At 42.9% G+C, this 27055-nt stretch overlaps 1 protein-coding gene across 4 annotated transcripts in view; it reads right to left on the reverse strand.

The window, feature by feature from the left end:
- SNX29 (sorting nexin 29) overlaps nucleotides 1–27055 on the reverse strand; it is a 569005-nt gene that overhangs the window by 248093 nt on the left and 293857 nt on the right. For all 4 annotated transcript variants that reach the window (XM_037151196.2, XM_053672142.1, XM_037151198.2 and 1 more), the window contains one exon: nucleotides 16435–16541. In XM_037151196.2, coding sequence (XP_037007091.2) covers nucleotides 16435–16541 — 107 coding nt within the window. The remainder of the gene's footprint in view (nucleotides 1–16434; nucleotides 16542–27055) is intronic.

A 27055-nucleotide genomic window follows, 5' to 3' on the forward strand; every position in this document is an offset into this window, starting at 1 on the left:
TTTCAGCAGTCTGTTATCAGCTAACACCCCAAGACCAGAGGTCAAAAGCTCAAATGCTACTGAAAACGAGTAAAATAGGCTGGGCCAGGGGAACAGGAGGAGAAAATAGATAGTTAAGGACTAAAAGAAGCTGAACAGTTTGTATAGCATCTAAAGGATACAGCTAAGACTGAGCTCCAGCCAACTGCAGCCATGTAGGGCTATGGGCCTAGCACTTGCAAATAACACAGTTTTTTCAATTACAAAATATTCCAAGTATACAAAAGAGGAAATAACACATACTCATACATACATGTAGAAAATACATAACAGTAATAAAACAAATACCTGTATGTCTCTTAAGATTAGAGGCTTCTAATACTATTGAGAACCTCTCCCTGTTGTCAATACCCTGATTTTTTTTACTGATGCTTTTTTTATTGTATTTTTTCCATAGCCATTTAACCCCCTTATATGCCCCTCCCCCCTGCAATCACCACATTGCTGTCATGCCCATGCGTCCTTTTTCCTTTTTGCTAAATCCCTTCCCTGCAAACTCCCCCCTCAATAGCTGTCATTCTGCTCTCTATCTGTGAGTTTCTCTCTATTATGCTTGTTAGTTCAGTTTGTTCATTAGATTCCATATATGAGTGAAATCATATGGTAGTTGTCTTTCTCCAACTGGCTTATTTCACTTAGCATTATGTTCTCTAGGTCCATCCACACTCTCACAAAGGGTAAAATTTTTCTTCTTTTTTATGGCCAAATAGTATTCCATGTGTAAATGTCCCATAGTTGTTTTATCCACTCATCTACTGATGGACACTTGGGAAGCTTCCATATCTTGGTGACTGTAAATGATGCTGCAATGAACATAGGGGTATTTATGTTCTTTCAAATTAATGTTTTGGGTTTCTTCAGATATATACCCAGAATAAAACACTTGGGAATAAATCTAACCAAGGATGTAAAAGACCTATACTCAGAAAATTATAAGACACTGAAGAAAGAAAATGAAGAAGATATAAAGAAATGGACACACACCATGTTCATGGACAGGAAGACTTAACATCATTAAAATGTTCATACCACCCCCAAAAATCTAGAGTTGATACAATTCCTATCAAGATTCCAATGTCATATTTCACAGAACTAGAAAAAGCATTTTAAAGATTTTTATGAAACCACATAAGACCCAGTATAGCAACAGTGATCCTGAGAAAGAAGAGCAAAGTTGGAGGAATCACGCTACCTAATGTCAAACAATACTACAAGGCCACTGTAATCAAAACAGCCTGGTACTGACATAAAAACAAACACATAGACCAACGGAACAGAATAGAGAGCCCAGAAATAAATCCACACCTTTGTAGTCGATTAATATTTGACAGAGGAAGCAAGCACATACTATAGGCTAAAGATAGTTTATCCAATAAGTGGTATTGGGAAAATGAGACAGATACATGCAGAAAAATGAAACAAGACCACCTTCTTACAATACACCCAAGAAAATTCAAAATGAGTCAAAGACTTAAATGTTAGTCCCCAAACCATAAAAATCCTAGAAGAAAACACAGGCAGCAAAATCTCTGACATTGCTCACAGCAATATTCCATCGGATATATTCCCAAGCAAGAGAAACAAAAATATAATAATAAAATAAACAAATGGGACCATATCAAACTAAAACGTTTTTGCACACCAAAGGAAAACATCAAAATAAAAAGACAACCCACAGAATGGGAGAACATATTTGCCAACGCATCTGACAAGGGGTAATATACAAAATGTATAAAGAACTTAATGAAACTCGGCACTAAAAAAACAAACAATCCAATTTAAAAATGGGCAAAGGGCAAAAACAGACACTTCTCCAAAGAGGACATACAGATATATGGCCAACAGACATGAAATGATGCTCAACATCACTAACCATCAAGACCTGCAAACCAAAACCACAATGAGATATCATCACACACCTGTCAGAATGACTATCATCAGTAAGTCAACAAGCAACAAGTGCTGGTGAAGATGTGGAGAAGGGGGAACCCTTTTGCACTGTTGGTGGGAATGCAGACTGGTACAGCCACTGTGGAAAGCAGTATGGAGATACCTCAAAAAATTAAAAATGGGGGGACTTCCGCCAAGATGGAGGCATAGGTGGAGGCGTCGTGCTTCCTCACACAACCAAGTTTAGAGACAACTAAATATTAGCAACAGAAAACACAGCCAGAACACAGAAAATTGAACTTTTCAGAAGTCTGACAACAACAAATTCTTCAGCCTGACCGGTAAGGGGTGAAACCAGCAGCTGGCAGAGCGGGGCTGCAGAGGAAAACTCCGTCAGACGAACTCAGGCACGCGGAATCCAGGCGCAGGATTGGACCTGGTGGGCAACTCAGCGAGCAACCCTGGGGAAACAGCGAGGGAGCAGGGCTGCGGGTTGACTGTGGTCGCGCATTTGTGCGCGGATAGACAAGCGAGGGAGTGGGTGAGTGGAGGGGACCCAGCAGGCCCCAGTGGCGAGCGGCAGCAGAGGGCGCCGCCATTTCCTCGCTCTGACCCCGCCTCCACATACAGCGTCATAACCCAGCGACCTAAGTGGCCTTGCCCCGGTAAACAACCTAAGGCTCTGCTCTTCACCCAGCTGCGAGAAACTGCAGAGGGGGCCGCCATTTCCCCGCTCTGACCACGCCCCCACATACAGCGTCACAACCCAGTGACCTGGGAGTCCAAGGCTTCGCTCCTTACACTTAAAGGGCGCAAACAGACCAAAAATGGCTCGAGAAGATCTCAAAGCCCCAGAGCCTATAAATCTAAGCGATGAAGAAATAGCAAAACTCTCAGACGCACAGTTTAAAACACTGGTCATCAGGATCCTCACAGAACTGGTTGATTATAGCCACAAATTAGACAAATATATGAAGGCGAAACTAATTGAAATGAATGGAATTGCACAAGAAACCAATAGCAACGAAAAGGAAACTGGGACTCAAATCAATGGAGTGGACCAGAAGAAAGCAAATCATGGCCAAACAGAAAAGAGTCAAGAAGCAAGAATTCAAAAAAATAAGGAGAGTCTTAGGAACCTCCAGGACATCTTTATACACTCCAACATCCGAATTATAGGGGTACCAGAAGGGGGAAAGGCACAGCCACCAGTGGAAAACTTATTTGAACAAATAATAAAGGAGAATTTCCCCAAGATGGCAAAGGAAATAGACTTCCAGGAAATCCAGGAAGCTCAGAGAGTCCCAAAGAACTTGGACCCAAGAAGAAACACACCAAGGCACATCATAATTACATTAGCCAAAATTAAAATCAAGGAGAGAATCCTAGAATCAGCAAGAGCTAAGGGGACAGTCACCTACAAAAGAGTCCCCATCAGACTGTCAGCGGATTTCTCAAAAGAGACCTTACAGGCAAGAAGGGGCTGGAAAGAGGTATTCCAAGTCATGAAATCCAAAGACCTACAACCAAGATTGCTCTATCCAGCAAAACTTTCATTTAGAATGGAAGGACAGATAAAGTGCTTCTCAGATAAGATCAAATTCAAGGAGTTCATCATCACCAAGCCCTTATTATATGAAATGCTAAAGGGACTTATCTAAGAAAAAGAAGTTAAAAAAACATAAACAGTTTTCTTTATATATCAAAAAAATTAAAAATGGATCTGCCTTTTGACTACCTTGATTTTTAATGTTTATAATCCCCTTGCTTTTCTGAATAGTTTATCCCATGCGTGAATTCCTAACCTACCTCCAGTCCCATTCTACATTTGGGGGGGATATTTATTTACTGCTGTTTTGATTTCTATGCTATGCCACACTTTAAAAAAATCTGCTCTCTTGTTGACTGACACGAGAGTTGTGTTGACTGTTTTGCTACTATGAGCGATGTGATGGACATGACTGTATGGGCCTCTCTTGGTCCATGTCAGCAAGTATTTTTCTAGGGTGGGGCTAAAATCTAGATTTTTAGGTTGGCCAAACTAATTCCAATTAAAAGAAAACATTCTGTGGCATACCAGCTCTGTATGTGGAAGAAAAACACACCTGTGGCCTGGTTACTAGTGGCTGCCAGTCTGCAGCCTTCCACACAGGCTGACAGCTTCGTGATGAACTATGGAAGAATAATTCTATACAGAGTCAAACAATTCAGGCCACACCTGCTCCTGCCCATAATCTAGCTTGATTCAAGGACAAAAGGGTCTTTCGTGGACAGACCATATGACCTTCAGGCAGGTATTCATGAACATCATTTCTTAAAAATGAGTTTTTGAAGACTTCTGGATGGCATAAAGTTTGACCTCACACTCACACAAACCCAGAGGGAAGACATGCTACTGACCAAGGGCAGCTCCCTGCCCTGCCAAAGCCTGCTGAGGTGGAGGGGATCTGACAACTTATTAGGGGGTCACATTATGCACTTGGAAATGGCGCTAACTAGACCAACTGCTGACAATGCCTCTGGAGTAGAAACGTGATTTCAGTGATAAAGTTATAAAGCTGCTGAGAGTATGATTCCAAGTTTGAAAAATGCATGTTCCAGTCAAAATTAAGTATATCATATATATATATATATATATATAATCCATATTTATATCATTACATAGAAACAAAATTTCATAACAGACCCTAGTGTCTGAAGTGATTATCTTTGGGAGGAATGGTAACTGAATTTTCTTTTTTAAAGTTTTACTTACATGTATTTTTCCCCAACAATCATGCTACTTTTATTCTCAGTGATATGACTAATCTTATTACCTTTGATTTGCAATGGCCATGCTCCTAAAGAGGCCAAAATGGATCCTCTTGAAATAGAAATGCTTTTAGAAAATGGTGAGATTTCTTTCAAAATGCTTTTACCTTAAAATGTGGCTCCAAGAGAGGCCACTGTGCTCTGTAAAAGATATTATCTAACAAAGTTTCTAAAATGACAGAGAAAATCATCAATAATAATAATAAGCACAAAATTACAGTGTCAGTACAAAAAAACATATAGAAGCATGCCTCCTTAACTGTGGGAGTTGATTTTTATTTTTATTTTTAGAAACGAACTTTCATAAAGTTTTCATGGAGAACACAGCTAAGCCTCAGTTTATTCCCCTGGAAAGTGGCTATATCGCCCTCACCCTTCATTTGTTCATGCACAGTGCCTGGACCGTGACAGGCACGCAGAACAGGGCCTGACTCGGAGAATGTAATCCCCGTCAGCAGTACCACCACCTCCATCAGGATGAAGTTGGAGAATTATCTAGATCAGAGACTCACACACTACCACCCACGGGCCAGGTACAGCCAGCTGCCTGACTTGGTAGATAAAGTTTTATTAAAACGCACAGATGCCCCACCTTACAAATTGCCCAGAGCTGCTTCAGGGCTGACACAGCGGGGCGAGCAGTGACATTACATGTCCTGCAACCCCTAAAATGCTTATTATGTGGCCCTTCATAGAAAAAAAGTTTGCTGACCATGATCTAGAAACTGCAAAGTGCTATACAAAAAGAAAATTGTTATAATTCTGATGTGTCAAAAATATTGTAGGAAATTTACGTTTTATTCCCTATGTACATAAAGGCTGTTGGCACAAAGTTTCACACACAAAGTGGCATTGCAACTGCTGACAGCCAATTTAATCCACTCAACTTTGTCACTTTTCATCCAAATTGGCCACCACTTTTGCTGGAAAATATATTCCATCAAAGCAGTTCAAACCTCAAACACCGGGCAGGCCGTTGTTACGCTATCTACAGAGAAACCGGTATTCGCTCTCCTCCTGAGCCACGGGAAGAGGAATGGGGGAATTTTCCATTAATTTTAAAAGCTTTCATGACCAAAGGCAGAAAGGGTTTTTCAAGAGAAAAGGGTAATATTTTAGCATTTATATCCAGTTTTCTTCACAAAGGAAAAATAACTTCTACATGTTACATAGCTTCAATCAGGTAGTTAACACAGCACACTCTTCACTGAGAGGAGAAAAACTGAACGTCAAAGACTCATTTTTTGGAAACATTAATCTCAGCACCTGGAAAAGAAAGAGCAGGCACACGGAAGTTTTCAAGTTTTTGTAACACTGCTCTCCCTGCCCTACCTTTAAATGGATATTTCTTTTAAACCAGCTGGTGGGTGTGCTCTGGGGAAAAAAAATCACCAGAACCCAATTTCAATCTCCTTTGCTAGAGAAATATCATTCTTTGCCCCAAGCCAGCCACAGAGTTGCTGGCATGGCCCAGAGAAGAAAATGAATCGGGGCATCTTAAAGGTTCTGTGAAGGTGAAAAGAAACTTTTAAAAGGTACTTGTCATTGAAAAAAAAGTGGCTGACAGTCTGTCCTGGCAAAGCTGGGCTCCTGGTTCTGAAAATGGAACCTGTGAGTCACAGAGAGGAAGCTGAGTATACTCAGTTCCCCGAGTTACCAGTTTCAGAGGTAAAATTTACCTTTGTGAACGTAAGTTACAGAAAAAGCTGGCTGCTGGTGTGGAAAAAAATTAGCCACAAAGGGGTTTGTGAGAAAGAGTAGTTTTCTGAAAAACAAAACAAAGAAAGCTGTGGGCAACTTGGCAAACAAAAGTTCTTTTTTTTACATCATTTTTTAATTGTTGTTTGAATACAGTTCTCTCCATTTCCCCACCACCACCTTCCCCTGCCCCACCTACCTCCACCTCCCACCTTCCATCCTTCCCCCCTTTGGCTTTGTCCATGGGTCCTTTATTCATGCTCCTTAACACCCCTTTCCCTGCTTTCTCCAGTTAGCCCCCTTCCCCAACCCCTCTGGTTACTGTCAGTTTGTTCTTTATTTCAATGCCTCTGGTTCTATTTTGCTCACTTGTTTATTTTGTTGATTAGGTTCCACTTATAGGTGAGATCATATGGTATTTGTCTTTCACACAACGGCTTATTACTTCATTTAGCATTATGTTCTCCAGTTCTATCCATGCTGTAGCGAAGGGTAGGAGTTCTTTCTTTCTTTCTGCTGCACAGTATTCCATTGCCTAAATGTACCATAGTTTTTTGATCCACTCATTTACTGATCCAGTGATTTCTGATTTACTGATCGGCACTTAGGTTGCTTCTAGCATTTGGCTATTGTAAATTGTGCTGCTATGAACAGGGGGGTACACAGGTTCTTTTGAATTTCTGTTTCAGGATTCTTAGGGTATAATCCCAGCAGTGAAACTCCTGGGTCAAAAATGCAGTTCCATCTTTACTTTTTGAGAAATTTCCATACTGTTTTCCACAGTAGCTGTACCAGTCTGCATTCCCACAAATAATGTACTGGTGTTCCTTTTTCTCCACATCCTCTCCAACACTTGTTGTTTGTTGCTTTGTTTATGATGGCCATTCTGACCAGTGTGAAATGGTATCTCATTGTGGCTTTAATTTGCATCTCTCTGATGGCTAGTGATGCTGAGCATCCTTTCATATGTCTCTGGGCCTTCTGTATGTCCTCCTGGGAGAAGTATCTGTTCAGGTCCTTTGTCCATTTTTAATTGGATTATTTGCCTTCCTGGAGTGAGTCGTGTGAGTTCTTTATATATTTTGGAGATCAAACCTTTGTCTGAGGTATCATTGGCAAATATGTTTTCCCATATGGTTGGTTCTCTTTTCATTTTGCTGATATTTTCTTTAGTCATGCAAAAGCTTTTTGTTTTGATAAAGTCCCGTTTGTTTATTCTTTCCTTTATATCCCTTGCTCTAGGGGACACATTGGTGAAAATATTGCTGCGTGGAATAGCTGAGGTTTTCCTGCCTATGTTCTCCTCTAGGACTTTTATGGTGCCATGACTTATATGTAAGTCTTTTATCCACCCTGAGTTTATTTTTGTGTATGGTGCAGGTTGGTGGTCAAGTTCAGGGATCCTGGAAGCCTCTCCAATTTGCCCTGGCAATGAATCTGAAAAGCGCAGACTCATGTAAAACTGTAATGGTGGATCCAAGTGAAGCAGGAGGCCGACCTCACTGTCTGTGCTGGGAGAAGGGTTCCCTAAAGGGAACTGATGACCCCACTGAGCTTCATTCTGGGAAAGCTGACCCCAGGACAGGCAGAAGTAAAGAACCACATACTATAGTCTCTGCTACAGCCAGTCTGAGCCAAGGTTTCTGTCATCTGCAACGAAAAGACTCCCAAGCAATATAAGCACCAGCCAGGTACCAGGATCACGGTAGATGCTGGGACCACAACAGTGAACAAGGTAATGCAAGAGCTGCAGTCGCAGAACTGACAGCCCAGTGGGAGGTAGAGGGAAAGAATGAGAGAAACAAGAACACAGACAAGACAGGCAAATATATACCACCACACTGTCAGGACTGGGGGGGTTGCCTGGAGGATGCTCACTGCACCCGGCCTTCCCCACTGAGAGGGGGCGAATGGAGATGACTTCTAGAATGAGACCTAAAAGGTCAGAAGTTGCCAGCCATGGAAAATGGGGAGGGCAGGGTCATGGAGAAAGAGCAGGGTTCCAGGTAGAAAACTCAATCTGGGTCAAGCTCTGGAGATGAGTGAAAACATGTGCATTCAGAACCTGAAACAAGCTCAGAGTGAGCTGAGAAGTATTGACTAAAGGAAGGGTAAGGCAAGAGCATAATATGCAGTGTCTTATGTTAGAAATATAAAAAATGTGTGATGCTTAAATGAACCGATGGGTGAATATGAGCCACTGGAGAGTTTTCAGAAGGGCCCAACTGGGCCCACAGTAGTTTTTCATTATCCCATCCATGTGCATTGAAGTCAACACCTCCTCTCCTCCCTGTCTCATCAGCCTGCCCCCCGACCTGCAGGTTATACAGGTCCACACTGCTAGTGATGACTCCTGGACGTTACTGGTCAGGTAAGCTCGTGTGGCACATAGGACAGCCCTGTCCCTTCTGATGTATCCTGAACACTGAGCCCGACCCTGATAGGACAGACTGTCCTCTTCAATCAAGACCAGATAACTCCTTCTGCAGTCCTAGGAGTAGCTTTAAGAAGCCATTTCCTGCCTTTAGGAGGGAAGTAAATATAAGTTAAGCCCAAAATAGTGTGAGTCTGAAAAGCTGAAAACCAGCCACCATAATTACAACTATTTTTATCCACCACCCAAAAAAGGAGTACTGGATCATTTTCCAAGTATCTCTCTAAGGAAGTTCATCTATTCATTCTCAAGTACTCCAGAATCCCAGTTCAGGGACGCAACTGGAAATGGAAGCAGAACGGAACACAGGGATTGGTGACACTGAGCAAACAGCAGGGCGTACAGCACCATCATCGACAGAGGGTGGTGACCCCAGCAGGAACTGGAAAAAAAGATGCCCAAAGGTTTACAAGAAACATCAGAAGCTGGACAGGGACAGGCGCTAACAAATCAGGGAGCGTGGGCATGCCCACACTGGAGCACACTGTCACCTGCAGCAGAACACGCCCTGTCTGGTGCGGGGGGTGAGGAAAGGCCAAGGGAGACAGGAAAGACAGACCTACCCCATGACAAGGGAGTGCTGCCAATGGTGAATCTTTTCCTTTGCTACACTGGGCTGGTCCCCTAAGTACACAGGAACAGATTGGGGACATCCAACGGACACAAGGGACATAGGAACGGCCTGCCGTATGAGCAAGCACTCAGGTTTGTTTACATCTATGAGGCTTACATCATGTACTGTGTCAGCTAGAATTTACTTCTATATTCCTCCTCAGGCCTAAGATAATTCCCTTGGGTTTGACAAGCTAATAGCTAGCATGCTTGTTACTGCTTTCATGGTCTTGGTCCCTCTTAGAGTTAAAAGTTAAAGCCAGCCAGGAAGCCCTGATGCCTGTGTCTAGCCAGGCATAAAGAAGTATGATGGAATGAGCGCCAAGTCCAGAGTCAGAGAGCCAGGGTCACATACTGATTCTGCACATCCAAGCACTATGACCTTGGGCAGGTGACTTGTCATCTCCACACTTTAGTTTTCTCATCTGAAAGGATACATACAGCAAACACTAGACAATCCCATGAAACACAATGAGCACAAGACCTAGAATAGAATAAGCCCTCAACTTAAAACTGTCATCACCATCATCATTATCAATGTGTGATGGCTGCTTTCTTTAAACAAACATCACCAAAATCAAACGGGGCACAGAGTAGCAAGCACGTAACATTTCCCTGGTGGGAAATCCTCCAGGCTCAATAAACCAGTTTCTCCAACTACTAAATTACACTAAAGCAGAAAGGCAGGGAGGAAAGATATAGGTGGGAGAACCAGTCCCAATACGTGGGTGTACCCCATTTGGGAACTTACTCAAGCTGCTGTTTGAAATGGAAATTTGAATACTCACCAGATATTTGATGATATTAAGGAATTATTACTAATTTCTAGGTGTGACAATGATATTGTAGGGCTTCTTCTCTTAGAAAAGGAGGCCCTTATAATTTATTAGAAATATATTCCAAAATACTTTGGTATGAAATCAATGTACTTTGGATTTGTTTCAAAATATGGTAAGAAACTGGGAAAGTAGAAGGATGTCCAGATGAAGCAAGACCAGCCCTGAGATGACAGCTGTTGCAGATGGGTGCTGGTTCCATGAACACTCCTCGTATTTGCCTGTCTATGCTTACATATATTTGAAGTACACATAATAAAAATGTGTTTTTTGAAATGCTGACGAAGACGCCCATGGGAGACAGCCTGCCTGCTTCTCCTTCAGAGGTCGCCATCAGGGAACTAGCTCATTCATGCACAAGAGTGCAGAGGAGGCCCCGACACCCACAGCAGTTGCAGAAACCTGCAAGCTGTGGTCACACTTCCTTTCATCCGAACTCCTGCATTCCCAAGGGCCAGTGTAGCGGTGCTGCTGATTCAGCTATGGTTGATATTCACTAGAATCAATGTATAAAGCCCAGCGAAGAGCAGAATTGAGAGGCAGAAAAGACATGGGCTTAGTCATCTTGCATGAATTGGATACTGAGGTTCCTTCTTCAGGCAACTGAGGAAGGGGAGAAGTGAGGGGACCCCTGAAAGATGCTTTGTTAAAAGATGTCTCCCTCTGTGATATTCCAATCTGAGACTCACTGGAACTGGCACAGGCCTCCTCTATAAGGCATTTTAATAACACTGTGTTTTTTTGAAGAGTGCTTATCTTTTGCAGATATATTCTGAAATACTTAGAAATGAAATAATGTGAAATCCTGGATTTGCTTCAAAATATGAGAGACTGAGCAGCAAACCGGGACAGAGATGAGGCAAGACGGGCCAGGAGTTACTCACAGCGAAAGCCAGAGCGTGGGTCTGTGGAGGCTCGTTACACTCTTCTATTTTCCTACAAGTTTAAGCTTCTCTATAATAAAAAGATTTTAAGAATTCCTTGGAGGTTTGGCCTTGTTAGTCATTGATGCTCTAGCGAGAATTACAGCTAGCCCTCTAGAAAAGAGAACTCCTTAGCAAGTTCTCACTCAGACATGACAAGCTCTTCCTACTGTTGTGCTGGGTGAAGAAACGTTTCATCCTCACAGGAGCTGACAGCCTGGTTTCCATTACTCAGCATCATGGGATTAAAAAAATAAGTAAAACAAATTCACACCATACTTTTTATTTTGAGTATCAGTTCAATTCGATCTCAGCTCAGAGTTCTTTATCCTGAATTTGGTATTTTATTTAAAAGTCCATCCTTCCTTTGTATAAAAATTCCTCTCAGGCACACCAAGAGTGTTGGAACCCACTGGTGCCGATTATGAAGTCACTGCCAGTGGTATAACTGCTCCCAAGGTCCTGGCTGCTTCAGGAACTTCCACATTTTATTAAAATGATGATCACATTCAGTCATCTACAGTGTGTAATTATGAATGTATTTTTGACCAGCTTGATGCTTAAGCTTACTTTTCCATTAATAGTAACTCTGCCATCATAATGAGAATAAATGTTGCTAATATACCATTTATGTTACCCATGAGCAAAAAATTCAGGGACTATATACACTCACAGTATAAATCATAAGTGTCCTAAAATGTGAAACATCAATCAGCAGCTAGCTAAGTCCTGCCCCCTGGGAGGAAGTAAAGATCCGTTTGCAGAGTGTGGACTGGTAATACTGACGCACAGGGCCCCCAGGTCAGCAAACAGCAGGGGCAAAGCAAGACGTGGGGCAGGTTACAGAGGGCAGGACAAAGGAGCCCCAGTTGGCAGTGAGTGGAATGGGGAAATGAAAGGAAATGATACCTGCCAATCATACACACATACAAACCTTCATATAAACTAAAAACTTTGGAGGTAAGTAGCAGAAGCAGATTGTATCCTGAGCTAAAAAGGAATCACTGTAACCAGTCAGGAAAGTACAAGAATCTGGCTCAGAGAAGAGAATGTAACCACAATGTCTCTGGCAAGTTCAACACAGGAACAACTGGCTAGGTACCAGGATCCTCCCAAGCATTTTTGCTATTCTGTCTAAGTCAGGAGTTAGAGCCCCTCTTGCACTGGCTCAGGTCACATGCCCACCCCTGGGTCACAGGAGGGCAAAGGACTTAGACTTACTCCTCCACCAAGACAGTGAGCAGTGGTGGAGAGCTTATTACTCCAAAGGAAATCAGGGAGCCAAGGAGGCACAGAGATACTGCCTGTCTACTATAAGCACTGAGCCAGATCCTCTACATTTAATTCTCAAAGCCACCCTACTAGTTTGTACTATTGGCTACATTTTGCTGATGGAAACACTGAAGCTTGGAGAGGTCACGTGGCCTGCCCAGGAACACATGGCAGTAAGTGACAAACCTGCACCCAGTCTGCATGACGTGGGATGCTGTGTGCCCTCTAAGCCACCAGGCTGCAGAGGCGGTAGCAAAGAGAAGCAGGATGGAAGTGCAAATGCCACCAACATTTTACATTTTTTTCGATGGCTACTGTTGGAAAATAATAGAAAAATCTCTGAGGTGAATCTAAACCAAAGGAATTGTACTTAAAAGAGGTAAAGAAAATCTTAGAACAGATCCATCCTGGATGTGTGCAATAACTTTTATTTTCAAAATGCATGGTGAGAACAAATCCATTTCCTCTGATGTCTAGAGGGATGGGAAGTTTACAAAAGAAATTCCAAGTGTCATTACTAACAATCCCAAAGAAAAAGGGAAGGACATTCTAGAAGCCCCAGTTAGGTGCACAAGCTCTGCAGAACTGCTGTTAAAGACAGGGCTCTAGGACCCCAGGGAGCAGGCATGACTCTGCGTCTGCTCTCACCGCTGCTTCCTGATGATCACAATGGATACGTATGTCTACTTAACCCACTGAGAGCTGGGAGCTCGCTGAAGACAGCATGGTGTCTTGTTCATCTCTGTAACCTAAGACCAGCCTTGGGGTAATACAGAGCTAATGATATTCATAGGTGAAACATCAATGACTCTACAGTCAAAGAAAGATGAACTTGAAAGACGAACTCAAATCTAGGGAAGTAAACGCATTTGAGGAACATTATCTGCTATAACCTCGGTTATTCGTGGCTCATATCCCAGAACCATCAACTCTACTACTCTCCGGGTAGGGGAAGCCACTGAAGGTGGAGAAAGAAGCTCAAGCTGGGCACTTAGAAGGTACTCAACAAATACGGGCTACATGAGTTGGTAGCATCTACAGCTGTCTGTAACCTTCTCCAAGCTCTCCAAACCAAACTTCCCCCCTAAGATTGAGTGCCAGAGAAAAGTGTGCCTCCTCTAAAGAACCCATGTTTCCTTTTATCAGATATCCAGCCCTTCTTACCAGGATGCTCTGAGCTATAGCAGGGCTTTGGTACAAGTTACTTCAAATCTCGGGTTCCAGAAGTCACATCTATCACTCTTTAAACATTACTCTAAACAGCGGAATCCACTCAACAGCCTGGCATTCCATTCCGTATTTATGGACTGCCTACCATATGCTGGAGCTGTGTAAGACAATGAATATACAATTTAAAAGATAACGTTCCCAAGCACCTCAAGGAGCTCCCAGCCTGTGATCTACTACAATATGCTTCAGAAGCAGGAAATTTCAAACACAGGAGACACATTCATTCCCTTCTTCTGCAGTAACTAAGGGTGTATGAGGGCCCCCTTGCCTCCCGGCACAATTTCATACTGCAGTGGTGCATTTCTGTTCTCTACAGCTGGCTTTCCACCACAGCTCCCTTCATTCATTCTTTTAAACATGACTAGCATTCTCTTCTGTCAAGGTCACCTTTTGTTTCTTAAACGAGCTCACCCTTCCAGAGGATTATGAGTTTGAGCTCTGTGGCTGGATGCTCTGGGTGATTCGAATCCAGCTCTGCTTCTTACCAGCTGGAAAATCTTAGACAAGTTATTTAACTTCTCAAAACTCCTTCTGTGAACATTTGTCTTCCTCACAGGATGCTGCTAAGGATTCCATGAGTCCATCTATGTAAAAGCCTTACCGTGTTGCCTGGAAATAGAAGTACACACCTCACAGCTAGCTGCCAGTACTACAGTGGCAGATACATAATGAGTGTTTTTATACTAACGTTTCTCCCCTGCCAAATTAACCTACAGCTGCCAGCATTCTTATTCCCTTCTCATTTTCAAAAGTTAACCCTCACAGAGTGTCAAGAATAATCTTTCCACCTCCAGTCCTTGGCCCTTGATGCTCCCCAGCTACTGAAAGATCTTACAGTGTTGACTCTGGGTTCTGAGCTGCCTGGGACGCTGGATTCCAGGTCACGGAGCTTGAATACACAGAATTCAGTGTTTGTGTGCAGGTGGGGGAGGCGGTGACACCTAAAATAACGTTCAGGAACTCCTTTTTATTGGGATGAATCACAAAAGAGTAATTCAACTGTAAGGTACTTCAAAAGTCATATTATTTAAATTAAAATGTTTCTTCTTCCTTTGCCCTTCTGAAATGGAAAGAGAAGTACATCAACTTTTCCCCCACGTTTTTTTCATTACTCCACTCCAACGCATGTTTACAACTCTTTCTTGTTAAAAGCCAACCCATTTCATTAATAAAATAACAAGCCAAGCATCAGAAAAAAAAAAAACATTGTAAAGCACTCCATTAACACTAACATAGAGGGTTCAGCGAAAGTCTTATTGTAATGAAATGCTAATAATATTCACAGATGAAAGATCACTGACAGAACCTCACTTTGCAACCAAAATAAAGAAAAACCAATCTGGGTTAGTCAGTTCCACGGGAGGAACATCTCTGCTTCAGCCTCACATCTCAGCCTGTTGACTACAGCCAGCAGCTCTGCTGCCCCTGGGGGCAGGGAACCACAGACTCACAAGGAAGGAAATTCGGGCCAGCAAGGGAGCCCTCACTCCCAACCACTGCCCCCTGACGTGGCAGTTCAACACCTGTCTCGCCGGCAGCTAACAAGAGCAGCAACGCCAGTGGGTCTGACCGTGACTGGCTGTCCACTTAGATGTGTGTACGTACGTACGTGTACACACACACACACACACACACACACACACACACACACACACGACTCGTAATAAATACCACCCTGTGACCACCACGACATATACACACTCCTATACATATTTTATAAAAACTAGTTACCTAATCGAAAACTTGCCTTTCTGCTTTACCACTGAGTATGGTGACAATGAATGGTTTATAAAGAATATTTTTATCAGATCATGAGATGGACTCATGATCTTCATTAACAAATAACTTTTTAGTACCTATCAAGATCAGTATCTGTTTTTTCCTTTGATCTATCAATGAGCTGACTTGATGAATTTCTTAATATTAAGCTAATCCTTGAAATACTAAATAAATCCAACTTTTATGTAGGTTGTTCCTTTTATATTTGATTGAGTAATACCTTTCTAGAATTTGTATATATCTATGAACAAATAAGACGAGTCTATAGTATTGTTTCTTATGCTGTTTTTGTCAGGTTTTTATATCAAAGTAAAGCACAGTTAAACCAAGATACCGAGATAGAGATATACATATGGATATACGTATATAAATACAGGTATAGATATAGATAATGTTTTAAGGAAATGTAAACAGCAAAGGGCTTTTGTGCACTCAAAGGGTTTCCTAGAAATCACCATCACTCCATCCAGGCTTGCTATCTTCTAAGGAAACAGCTCTTTAATTAGTCCCACAAGTTCTTTGGTGCCCTTCAGGCAATTTGCTTCATCTTCAATTAATTTTGAGAATTAACATTATCCTAGAAAATAGTCCATTTCAACCATATTTTCACATTTATCAGCCCCAAGTTGTATGTGATATTCTCTTCTGTTTTTAATCCTCTCCAAATCCAAAGGTACATTTGTTTTCTTATTTTTAACATTATATATTTATGTTTTCTCTGTTACTTCCTGGCAAAATGTATACACAATGTCAATTGAATAATGTGTCTGAAAGAACCGGCTCTAACCCTTCTTTATTAAGTACAGTGCTTCGACTGCTGGGCCAACATCTGTTTAACAGACCGGGCCCGCTTCTGGGAAGTCCCGACGCAGCCAGTATGGGCAGCGAGGGCAGCCTCTCCCAGCCTTACCTCAATGAGCTTTCTCTCGTAGGAGCTGGCGAGTTCCTCGGCAAGCTCTCCCGGCTTCTGCTCGGTGACTGCGACTTCTCCATCGACATTCCAAAGGTTTGGTACAACTTTAGGAAAAGAAAGACATCCCATAAATATTTTAACAGTAGTCAAGAACTATTCTTCCAGGGGAAAAAAATCTCCTTTTCCAAAAGGCTTCTCCAATGAAGAAAGCTCTTTTTAAGGGGGAAAAGGATCACTATTACGAATTACTTCAACATGGCAACATTTTCACACAATGCAGTAAAGGGAACGATAATGTGTATTTAAAAATGGAAGAACTGTCACAGAGACAGATGCACAGGAGTCTAGGGAATAATCTTGTCACTACTTCCCACTCCACAGGAAAACAGGCAATGCGTTGGCAAGACGTAAGAGTCTATACTTGCACCTGTTACATGGGTCGATTTCTTCTTCTCTAGTGAAAAGACTTCCAGTGAGGTTGTGCCTGCCTACAGCCCGGGCTGAAATGGTAGTGGGGGTCGGAGTACAGGGAGAACCAAAAAGACTTGGCGTTGATAAATCGTACTGACTCTGAAAGCAAGCCGGCTTCTGGTAAAACCCTGGAACCCCTACATAATGGCAACTCAAAGGCATCTTAAAGGGACTGGCTCCCAGGGCAGCCCAGGAATTAGCAGGGTGTTGGGAGATGAAGTTAAGAGAAGAGTAAAGGTCATGGAGCTCAGGTTAAGAAGCTTTGACTTCAAGAATAGATGTTAAATGTTTTACAGGTACAGTGACATTTGGAAAACAGTGTTTTAGGAAGATTAAATGATAAACAGATGAGACATGAGTCTGTTTTAAGATAAGGTATAGGCTGGTATATAGGACATTCTGAATAAATATTTGTCCTGTGAGATGAACGCACACAGGAAAGATGGAGGGATAACAAAGCCCAGGTATGCTACAGTAGAAGCTTGAATTAGTATGTGGGCCTTCACGGAAGCTTAACATTGAAAGTGCGAAGATAGTCAAATGGTTCAAGGGAGCAGGAGGGTTTAGGCACAGAGTGAGTCAGGGAAAATAGGATTTGGTAAATGTTCTTGAACACAATACTCTGTGTGTTCTCTAAAGCCAACTGAACAGAGTGGATCCCACCCCAGAGGGCTTTACTATGTGAAATTAAAAAAAAATTTTTTAAAGCTTCCATTACAAAAATTAGCATGGTAGATACCAATCAGTATTTTTGCTTTTAGGTATATATCCATATATGCTTAATTTGTAGAGAACACTAAGTAAATATAAACTGGGAATAAGTCAGATAATTCCCCAAGAAGTAGAACAAGAGCAGAAGAGAAGTGCTGAGCCAGCAGTTAAGAAAAGGACCCCATGGCGTACATTAGGAACACGAATCAGGCCCAAGTTGAAAACCAGCATCAACCACGCAAAGCCGGTTTCCTGGACAGTCTTGGAGGTGAAACTCCTGGGTGCCCTGATGAAGTGCGATGAGGAGGTAATGAAGCAAAAGAAGAATCCAAGGCCAGCCCTGTAGTGGCAGGGACTGAAGAGAGGAGGGGGTGGGGTGAAAGGAAGTGGCACGGAGAGAGAAAGGGAAAGTGGGGAAAGGCTGAGCAGAAATGAGGGTCCCTGAGCCTGAACTGACCTGCGGCCCCACCTCCAGCCCTTCATTCAGCCTCCGTCAGACCACGACTAGGTAGAGCCCGCAGAGGCGGCCAAGCCCCAGACAACACAGAACATACTGGACTGAAACCCTGAGTTGTCCCCCCTGCTCCAGTAGTGACTACAGTTGCAGCCACTCCTGTAGGGAGTGAGCAAACAATCTGAAGCCTGAAATAGCATTCAGAAAAAAAAATTTTTTAACTTCCAGTTAAAGTTGACAGACTCAACACTAATTTGCATTCACATCCTCTCAGAATCCCATTAAAATACCAATTTAAAAAATCATTTCTAAAGGCCTCACCTTTAATGAAAAAGAGAATGAGAGAAGAAACAAGACAATACAATTTTAGAAGCCAAAGAGCCGGTAGATAACTGGTAAGTAACTTGCATTCTTAGCTAAAGGTAGACCACACCAAACACCACCTGATTAAAATGGAACAACTTGCAAAAAGCTAATCAACTGTTGATACAAGTCACTTCTGGAGGTGGGAATGAACATGGGAGGGCTAAGAAGCAATTTAACAGAAGACTAAGGATTTATTCTCTGGAAAAGGTAAAACAGAAGGTTTGAACTGAGTTGAAGCCAGAAACATCTTATTGCAAACAGAGAGAAAAAAATAAAACACACTGAAATTTTGAGGTTCTTCTATCTTCTTCCCACCCCTGCCTTCCATTCTCAGAAAAACAACAGCCAACCTATACCTCTAAGCAAAGGAACAGAAAGTATTTTCCTGTGAATCTAACTAACTAAAGAGAAGAGACCACTTTGGGTAGAAGGGGTTTCTCCAGTGAAATAGCAGAGCCAGATCATCCCACCAAGAAATGACCATAGGGTTTTAAATCAGCTCCTCATTACCCAACTCCTGCCTCTGAGTAGACAGCCAGAAATCACTGTAGGTGACTGTTCTGCGTGGCACGGACCCAGCTCCCACTCAGAGATGCACAGGGCCCATGCCCACCGATAGGTTCTCCTGTGGGGAATTAGGCCTTCATTGTGCGTAGGTCACTTTGAGTCTTGCTTTTGCTAAAAACTCCCTCACCAAGATTTGTGGCAAACATTTACTGCAAAATACCTTCCTAAAATCCATGCTAAACCTTCCAAGGACCAGTGTAACTGGTCCAGCCACTTTAGCCTTTTCATTTGCAAATATCCCTCTTCTATGATATGATTATGGGCATTGGCTCCTTTATTGTCTGTAAAAGGTAACCACGTAGAGAGATCCTGTGCATGTGTTGAGAAACGCAATAAAGGTCAGTTGTGGCAAGGGTGGAGACTTTTGCTCCCCTTGAGAGAAAAGCCATGCTGTTCCTTTTCCTCCACCAGATTCGGCAGTCCATGTGAATGTCTCATTTCATACATAATGACATGGAGACTGTGGGCCGGTGTCCACATCACATCACCTTCATTTGAGACAAGCACTAAGATGGAAAGATATCGACCAGAATAAACAGAGAAAAATAACTTGTAGGAAAGAGACACAGTTTAGGGAGAAGTATACTTCAAAAGTAAATGATCGGTAATATTCCCAGAGAGAGAAGAGAAGATGATGTAGTTGAGAAACAATAATAGGGAATTACTTTAAACGAAGAAAACAAATAGCACAGAGAGCAAAGAAGTTCTTTCGGAGAGAGAAACTGTGATGGCCAAAATGGAACACTAGATATAAAGACCAGGAGGTAAGAAAAATTTGGCTCTCAGAAAATAGAACCAAAGGAGACCAAACTGAAAACTAGAAATGAAATGAAGAGTTACCACATGGGAAGAGTTCCAAAGGAGGTGGAGGAGATAACACAGACAGGAGGAAAACAAAGATCTAATTCTAGAAATGTCCCAGAAGCAAGAGACATGAGTCTTGAGGCGGAAGAGCCCCATGAACAGCCAGCATGGCAGGGAGCCATGCTCTGCCACCTCATGCTGAAGTCTTAGAACTTGGGGACAAAGAGAAGAGGGCACAAACTTCCAAATCAGAAGCAGAATTTTGCAGATTAGAAAAGGAGGAAAAAGTAGAAAAGGCAGTGGATATCTAAATGGCGATACTATAGGCTCAAAAACAATGAGTGACACCATCAACATCCTCCAGGGAATGATTTCCAAGCTAGAATGATACACCAAGTGAAACCATATCAGAAGTAGGTGAAGACATTTGCAGACATGCAAGCTCTCAAAAATTTGACCTCCTACCAAAAAAAGAGAAAAGAAATCTAGTTAGAGGAAAACAGACTCCGAGAAATAGGGGATCCAACACTAACATGAGTGAGAAAATCATTCATAACCACCAAAACATGAAAATAACACACCGCGGCCATCGCAGATGGATAAAGAAGATGTGGTCTATTCATACAATGGAATAGTATTCGTCCAGGAAGGGGGTCGTGAAGTACTAATGCATACTAAAACACAGGTGAACCTTGAAAGCATCATACTAAGTGAAAGAAGACAGACATGAGAGGCCTCGTATTTCATGATTCCATTGATACAAAATGTGCAAAACAAGTATTGGTTTCCAGAAACTGGGAGGATGAAGGAACAGGGAGTGATTACTAATGAGTAGATAGGGTTTCTTTGGGGGCGAATAAAAATGTTTTGAAATTAGAGTGTGGTGATGGTTGCACAATCTTGTGAATGTACGAGTTGAGTACCCATGTGGTATCTGAACCACATCTCACTAAGGCAGGAGGACCAGCAGCGGCACCTGCAGCAACGGCAGTGGTGAGCTGAGCGGGAGCGGGCAGCTTCGTCCAGCTACCGTGGGGCAGCAGACCGCAGGAGACACTGCCTCGGGAAGAAACTGACAGCACCTCATTTTTTAATGTACTGAGGAAATTTACATAACAGAGAGCATCTGGTGTTGAATTACTATTAAGTTCATAGAACACCAACCAAATTAAAATAAAAAGGCAAATATTAACTCAAAAGAAATTAAAAAGTGTGTGAAAACAATAATTATGTACCTCACAGCTTAGCTAGATAGCATTTTCAGAATCATACTAATGTATCATGGACCAGGGAGGGAATAAGCTGAAAAGATTATATGTCTGTACTGGAGGACGTGTGTGTGTGTGTGTCGTGGGGGTGGAAGGATCAAAGAAAGCTACTCGTCATCATCCACAGTGAGAAACTGGTAAATAACACCTACAATGGAGAAATCAACAACAAGTGGCAATGGAAACATGCTATGCAGAGATATCAAGGCAACTGCCAAAAGAATCAGTTAAAAAGTTGAAAGCAGTTGCCTGTGGGGAGTGGGAAATGGGGGAGGGTGATGGCTAGAAGCATCAGGTCTTTTATAATAAGGTTTTTTATAATAAGTTATACATATAAGTTTGATTTTTAAAAAGCTAACTAAATTTTATTTTAAATTAAGGACAGAATTTGAAAGGAGGCAGCACTTAGAAATGCGACTTAGCAAAGTTAGAGAAGAGCAGTGCCCAAGAGAGCCAGGAAGCACCCCCATCATGGAGATGGACAATGCTGGTCAGCAAACCCTGGTCTAATAATGCACAGCCAAGGTGTAACAGACCTGTAACAGCACAGTCTGGCTGTGCTGCCCATGTGACCTTCTGATCCTTGCCTGACCTAGGTTTCTTTGCTCCACCAGAGATCTAGTGCATAGATCAGAAAGACACAGCCATCCAATCTGCTTGATATCCGCACATCTCTTTAGAAATCAAGCCACAGGCCTTCTGTCCTCAGGCCCCAGGCCTCTGTGGGCATATTGAACAGAAATCGGGAATCTACGCAGAAGGAAATCAGATTTTTAACCTTTACCACTGGGAGACTGACCTTAGACAGTCATGAATTTAGAAAGCCCCTTAGAAAATAGTCAGTCAAGCTTCCCCTGCAACTGTCTGGCCCCCTGCTGCCTTGGTTCAACTCCTGCAGCTTTACTAAGCACATCAGAAACCTCTATTCCACATATAACATAACATAATAAAACACTAAGCCCACCTATATCATACTTTTTTCATCAGGAGGCAGCCTCTATGATGGTCCCTGGTATTCACATTTTTATACAACCCCCACCCCTTGAGTATGGCCTGGACTTACTGACTCACCTCTAATGATTAGAATATGGCAGAAATGATGAATGTCATTTCTAAGAGTAAGTTATAAAAGGACTGTGGCTTCTCTTTTGGGTGGCCTCACTCACTCTGAGAAAAGCTGGTGGAGAAGCCTATGTGGCAGGGAAATAACGTACCCAGCCAACAGTCAGCAAGAATCTGGGGTCTGCCACCAGCCACAGGAGTGAAGATGGGTCCCCTCCGTCAAGCCTTGAGATTCCAACTACAGCCTCAGCTGACACCCTGACTGCAGTCTCATGAGAGGACATGAGCCAGAGCACGTGGCTCAGCCATGCCTGGATTCCTTTCCTACACAAACTGAAATAAATAAATGTCTGTTGATTTCAGTTGCTAAATTCTGGGGTAATTTGTTACACTGCAGTGGATAGAGAATGTGGTGCCTTCAATCATTTGACAGGGTCTTCTTCAGAGACTAATTCTGAATGAGTCAGACCATGACATTACAAAGATGGTGACATGGTTCCACATGGACAACATTTGTGAAAAGGAAAACTAAGAGGTAGACTCAGCCAACGTATCTCAATAGCTTACGGATTAATATTGGGAAAGTGAAGGGAGCCATTTAACTGGCCAGACACTTCTCTATTGGCAAGGTCAATCAACACCTAGCAAGGCACAGAAGTGGGTTCATCCCAGTAGTTTAAGTTTATACAAACGTCATATGAGTTTTGTCAATATTGAAGTAAAGAAGATCGCATCAGCCTGGGGAATGAGAGAACGTTTGGGTGTTCAAGGAAGGCAGCACAATCAAAGTCTCAGTAACATCTAGTCACCTGAGAACCCAAATGACAAGTTACGCTCCCATTCCATCTCTGCATACCCGCCATAAGCCAATCAACTTGGAGAGGATCAATTGTGATTTAATTTTAAAAGTCAAATCTAAACAATAAATACAGATGTCTGGAACTAATCAAACAAAAAGTTTTTTTAATAGATGCATAGTTTCTGAGAGTAATCTATTAGTTTAGAATGTACAAAAAGAAAATCTAATAGCCCAGGAGAAAAACATTTCTATTTGTGTCAATAATAGCTCACTCTGAATTCAAGAACAGAGACTTGAAACATTGCCCAGCAATGCAATCATAAACCTAGAACGTAATCATCGATGTCAGTCCACGCTCTGAGTTACTTGACAGTGCTCAGAACCTGACATGCTGCTGCCCAGTCGAGAACTGCAAGAGGAGCGCAGCTGTCGGCGCCCAGCAAGACAGAGAGAGCCTTTCATCTACAGGGTCAGATAATTCAGTTTTGGTAAAGAAACTTAAGTTATACTAAAAAGCTCAAAAATGAAGATATGTCTGAAAATAAAGTGAAATAAGGGTGTACTCAATGTGCTAACCAAAGTTTGAGGACTGTATCTATATGCAGCGGTCCTCATAAAAAACATCATAGTGCTTCATCTTACTTAACACTCTGGAGTTTGCAAAGCATCTTCAAATGCATCATCTCATTGGATGCCACTGTGATGAACACTACTTACTTTGCTGGAACAACTGTGGGTGACTGCAGTCCTGTAGGAATCATTGTCACCTGACCCAGGCGGAACCTTCTCCACTGGAACCTTAAAGCGTCCCAGAGTTCCCATCATGAGGAACCTGGCCTGCAGAACTCAGTCTGGCCATTGTAAGCTTGTGACAAAGGTGAAGGTATAATTTGTCCAACACAGGATGTTCCATTAACCTGGTCCATCTAGTTAATATCCACGCTACTCACAGGAAAAGCTGCACTTTATTAATTTGCACACACTCTGAGTAGTCAGCTATCTTCTGCATTTCCATGATGGCATAATTACAGAAGTTAGACTCCACATGGAAAAATTTGGCAAAAACAATAAGTATTCTCTTTTTTAATCCAAATAGACACTAAGACTGTGTTTGGTAGAAGCACAAAGATGTTATTGACTTTAAATCAAAACTATTTTTCATGTTCCAGAAAAGCTGTGGGTTTGTTAGCACCAAGAGCAGGTCATTTAAACTTAGAGAACATGGCACAGTTTTTCAGCTCCTTGCAGCCTTCCATTACTGTTTGGAGGTGTCTGTGATAAGTCATCTGAAATAACTAGACACTATGCTGGTCTCACTATCAGACAGCAGAGAACATATGCGGTTTTCTGCCAAAATTATTTTAAGCAAAACTTCAAATACCATGGAGAGCAAGCAGCATGGCAAACAGTATGATAAAGGTTACTGTTTTGCTTTCAATTTGAACAGGCTTAGCATGACCCCACATGCAAACAGTGGGAGATGCTGGTGGTGAAAGAGAACAAGAAACCATTTTTAATTCAGAGATAGTTCCCTTGGACATTCTAGTGACCAAAAGGAAGTGTGCCAGCTCTCGTGACAGCAGGCCAGGTTCTGCGTGATGGGAAATCTGGGACACTTTCAGGTTCTAAAGGAGAAAGGTTCCCTCTGGGTGGGATGACAAAAACATCCCTACAAGACAGCAGGCAACCACAGTTGTTCCAGCAAAGGAAACTGTCTTCATCATAACAGCATCCCCCATTTTCCAAGTGCTCACTGTGGCAAGGACAGAGCACGGTGAGCAAGGCAGTGAGAGCTCTGCGATCAGACAGACGTCAGGTACAAAGTCTGGCCCCACCACCAACCAGTGAGTGACCCTGGCAGTCTCTTATTCACTCCCTCAACAACTAGCTGCTGACAATTCATTACATGCCAGACACTAGACACTAGAGATACAGGGATGCATTAAGTGTGGGGGTGGGGGGAGTAAAAGCCAACATGAAATTCATACTTGAGTGGGGGGACTCAAAGAACTAACTGCTTAACATGTCAGGCTGTGAGAGATGCTACCAGAGGGTTAAATTATGAAAAAACGATGGTGGAAGAATACTAATGAAATAAAGTGAAACGAAAGGCCTCACTAGGGAGATACCATCTGAGCAGAGACCAGAATAAAGTGAGGGAGTGAGCCATGGAAAGCCTTGGAAGAGACATTACTGGGAAATGCAAATGCAAAGGCCCTGAGAGGGGCACAGGCCTAGCGTGATCCTGGAACAGCAGTGAGGTCAGTGTGGCTGAAGGACAGTGGGTGAGGCAGACGGACCGGAAACGAGACCATAGAGAAAGTGGCATGGGGTTTTACACTACGGTATTTCATTCTGAGCAAAACGCGAGTCCCCGGAAGACTCTGATCAGACTTATTTTTTAAGAGATCATTCTACTGGCTGTATGACAGGAAAAGTGGGGAGGCCAGGAGAGGCGGTGTAGCAGCTGGGAGGAGAGGTCAGAGCTCAGGCCTCTCCTCAAGGAAGGACTTGTTGTTGTTATTAAAAGTGTAGTCAAATGACAACCTCCAGGTCCAGGACCTTCCAGATGTGCTACCCCTCCTGGACCGCCCTAACCAATGGCTGAACGATGAAAGGTATTTCTGCCCCTCAGATGAGCAATCTTTGTACAGATCTCCCCATTGGGGCTGGGTGAGCAAAACTTTGCTAGATCTGCATCAAAGTCTGGGGCTTTCCCTGCCCAATGCCACTTGCCCCTGCATCTCTCACAGACATGACCCACCGGGCTCCTCCTGCACTCCAAACTTTGTCTTGCCATCTTGTTCCTAGAGGATCCAGTAGACACAGCGAGTCAGGACACTGAAGCAGTAGTCCAGGCAAGAGGTGATGAGGCCAGCCTGGACCACGGTGATGGCAATGGGTGTGAGAAGGAGTGAAAGAAGGTGAGGCGGAAAATTCAATGAGAAATGCAAACAGGTTTGATGTTGGGTTTGGGTGAAAACAGGAGTCAAGGTAACACCAAGATTTTGGGCCTTAGGTCCCTGGAAGTATCATATTACTGGGCTTGGCCAGGCTGGAGAAGGAGCAGGTGTGGTGAAGAAGAGGTGAGTGACCACCAAGAGGTTGGTTTTCAGACAAGTTAGGTTTGATACAACCATTAGCCATCTTAGAAAAATAGCACAAATGCAGTAGTAGCCTGTGAGTCTGGAACTTAAGGGAGAGATTAGGGTTGGACCTATAGAATCAGGAGTCAATACCATGAACATGAGAGAAACCACAGGATAGTGAGATCACCCAACCTTGAAAGCCAAGTTTCCTATTACACACAAATAATAACCCTAACTCCAAAGAGTCACAAGATAAAACACCATTTCCACCTGCTATCTGCCCCCAGTTCATCTCTAGGTTCACAAAAACCAGGTGTCACCAGGGCAGCAGGTCTCTGGCATCTCAGGTGAGTTTCTGTGATTTGTAGGGAAGGAGCAATAGATGAACTTTGGCTTCTACTCAGTAAATTTCAGCCTTGAGGAAGGGAGTCCCCCAAAACTGAGAGCCCTTTGTTCAACCTAGAGTTTTTCAAGAGAAACCTAGCCATAAAACTTAGAAAAGAGGGTGGCAGGCCAAGATAGAGGTGTAGGTGGAAACACTGTACCTCCTCACACAACCAAATTTAAGGACAACAAAGATTTAGAAACAAAAATACAACCAAAACAGATAGAAAACTGAACTATGCGGAAGTCTGACAACAACGAACCATTCATCCAGACCAGTAAGAGGGGCGGAGAGGGGTCCCGGCAGGAAGAGGTTGAGGTTGGCAGACACGGGTGCGGGGACAAAACGAGCAAACCCAGTGAGGAGTGCAAGGTGGCTGGCTGACTGTGGACCCACATTTGTGCGCAGATAAACCAGGCAGGTTTAAAAATGGTCAGTGAGACAGTGTGTAACCCAGAGCCCCAGTGCCGAGAAATAAAGCCTAAAAGCACCGCTTGAAAAAACTTTCAGGGGTTGAGGTGCTGGGAAAGGTGCCCAGCCTCACAGGAGAGTTTGCTGGAGAGACCCACAGGGTCCTAGAATGTACACAAGCCCACCCACATGGAAACCAGTACCAGAAGGGCCCAATTTGCTTGTGGGAAG

Source organism: Artibeus jamaicensis, unplaced genomic scaffold, assembly GCF_021234435.1.
Source record: "Artibeus jamaicensis isolate MK-2021 breed Jamaican fruit bat unplaced genomic scaffold, CSHL_Jam_final contig_729, whole genome shotgun sequence".
Lineage (NCBI taxonomy): Eukaryota > Metazoa > Chordata > Mammalia > Chiroptera > Phyllostomidae > Artibeus > Artibeus jamaicensis.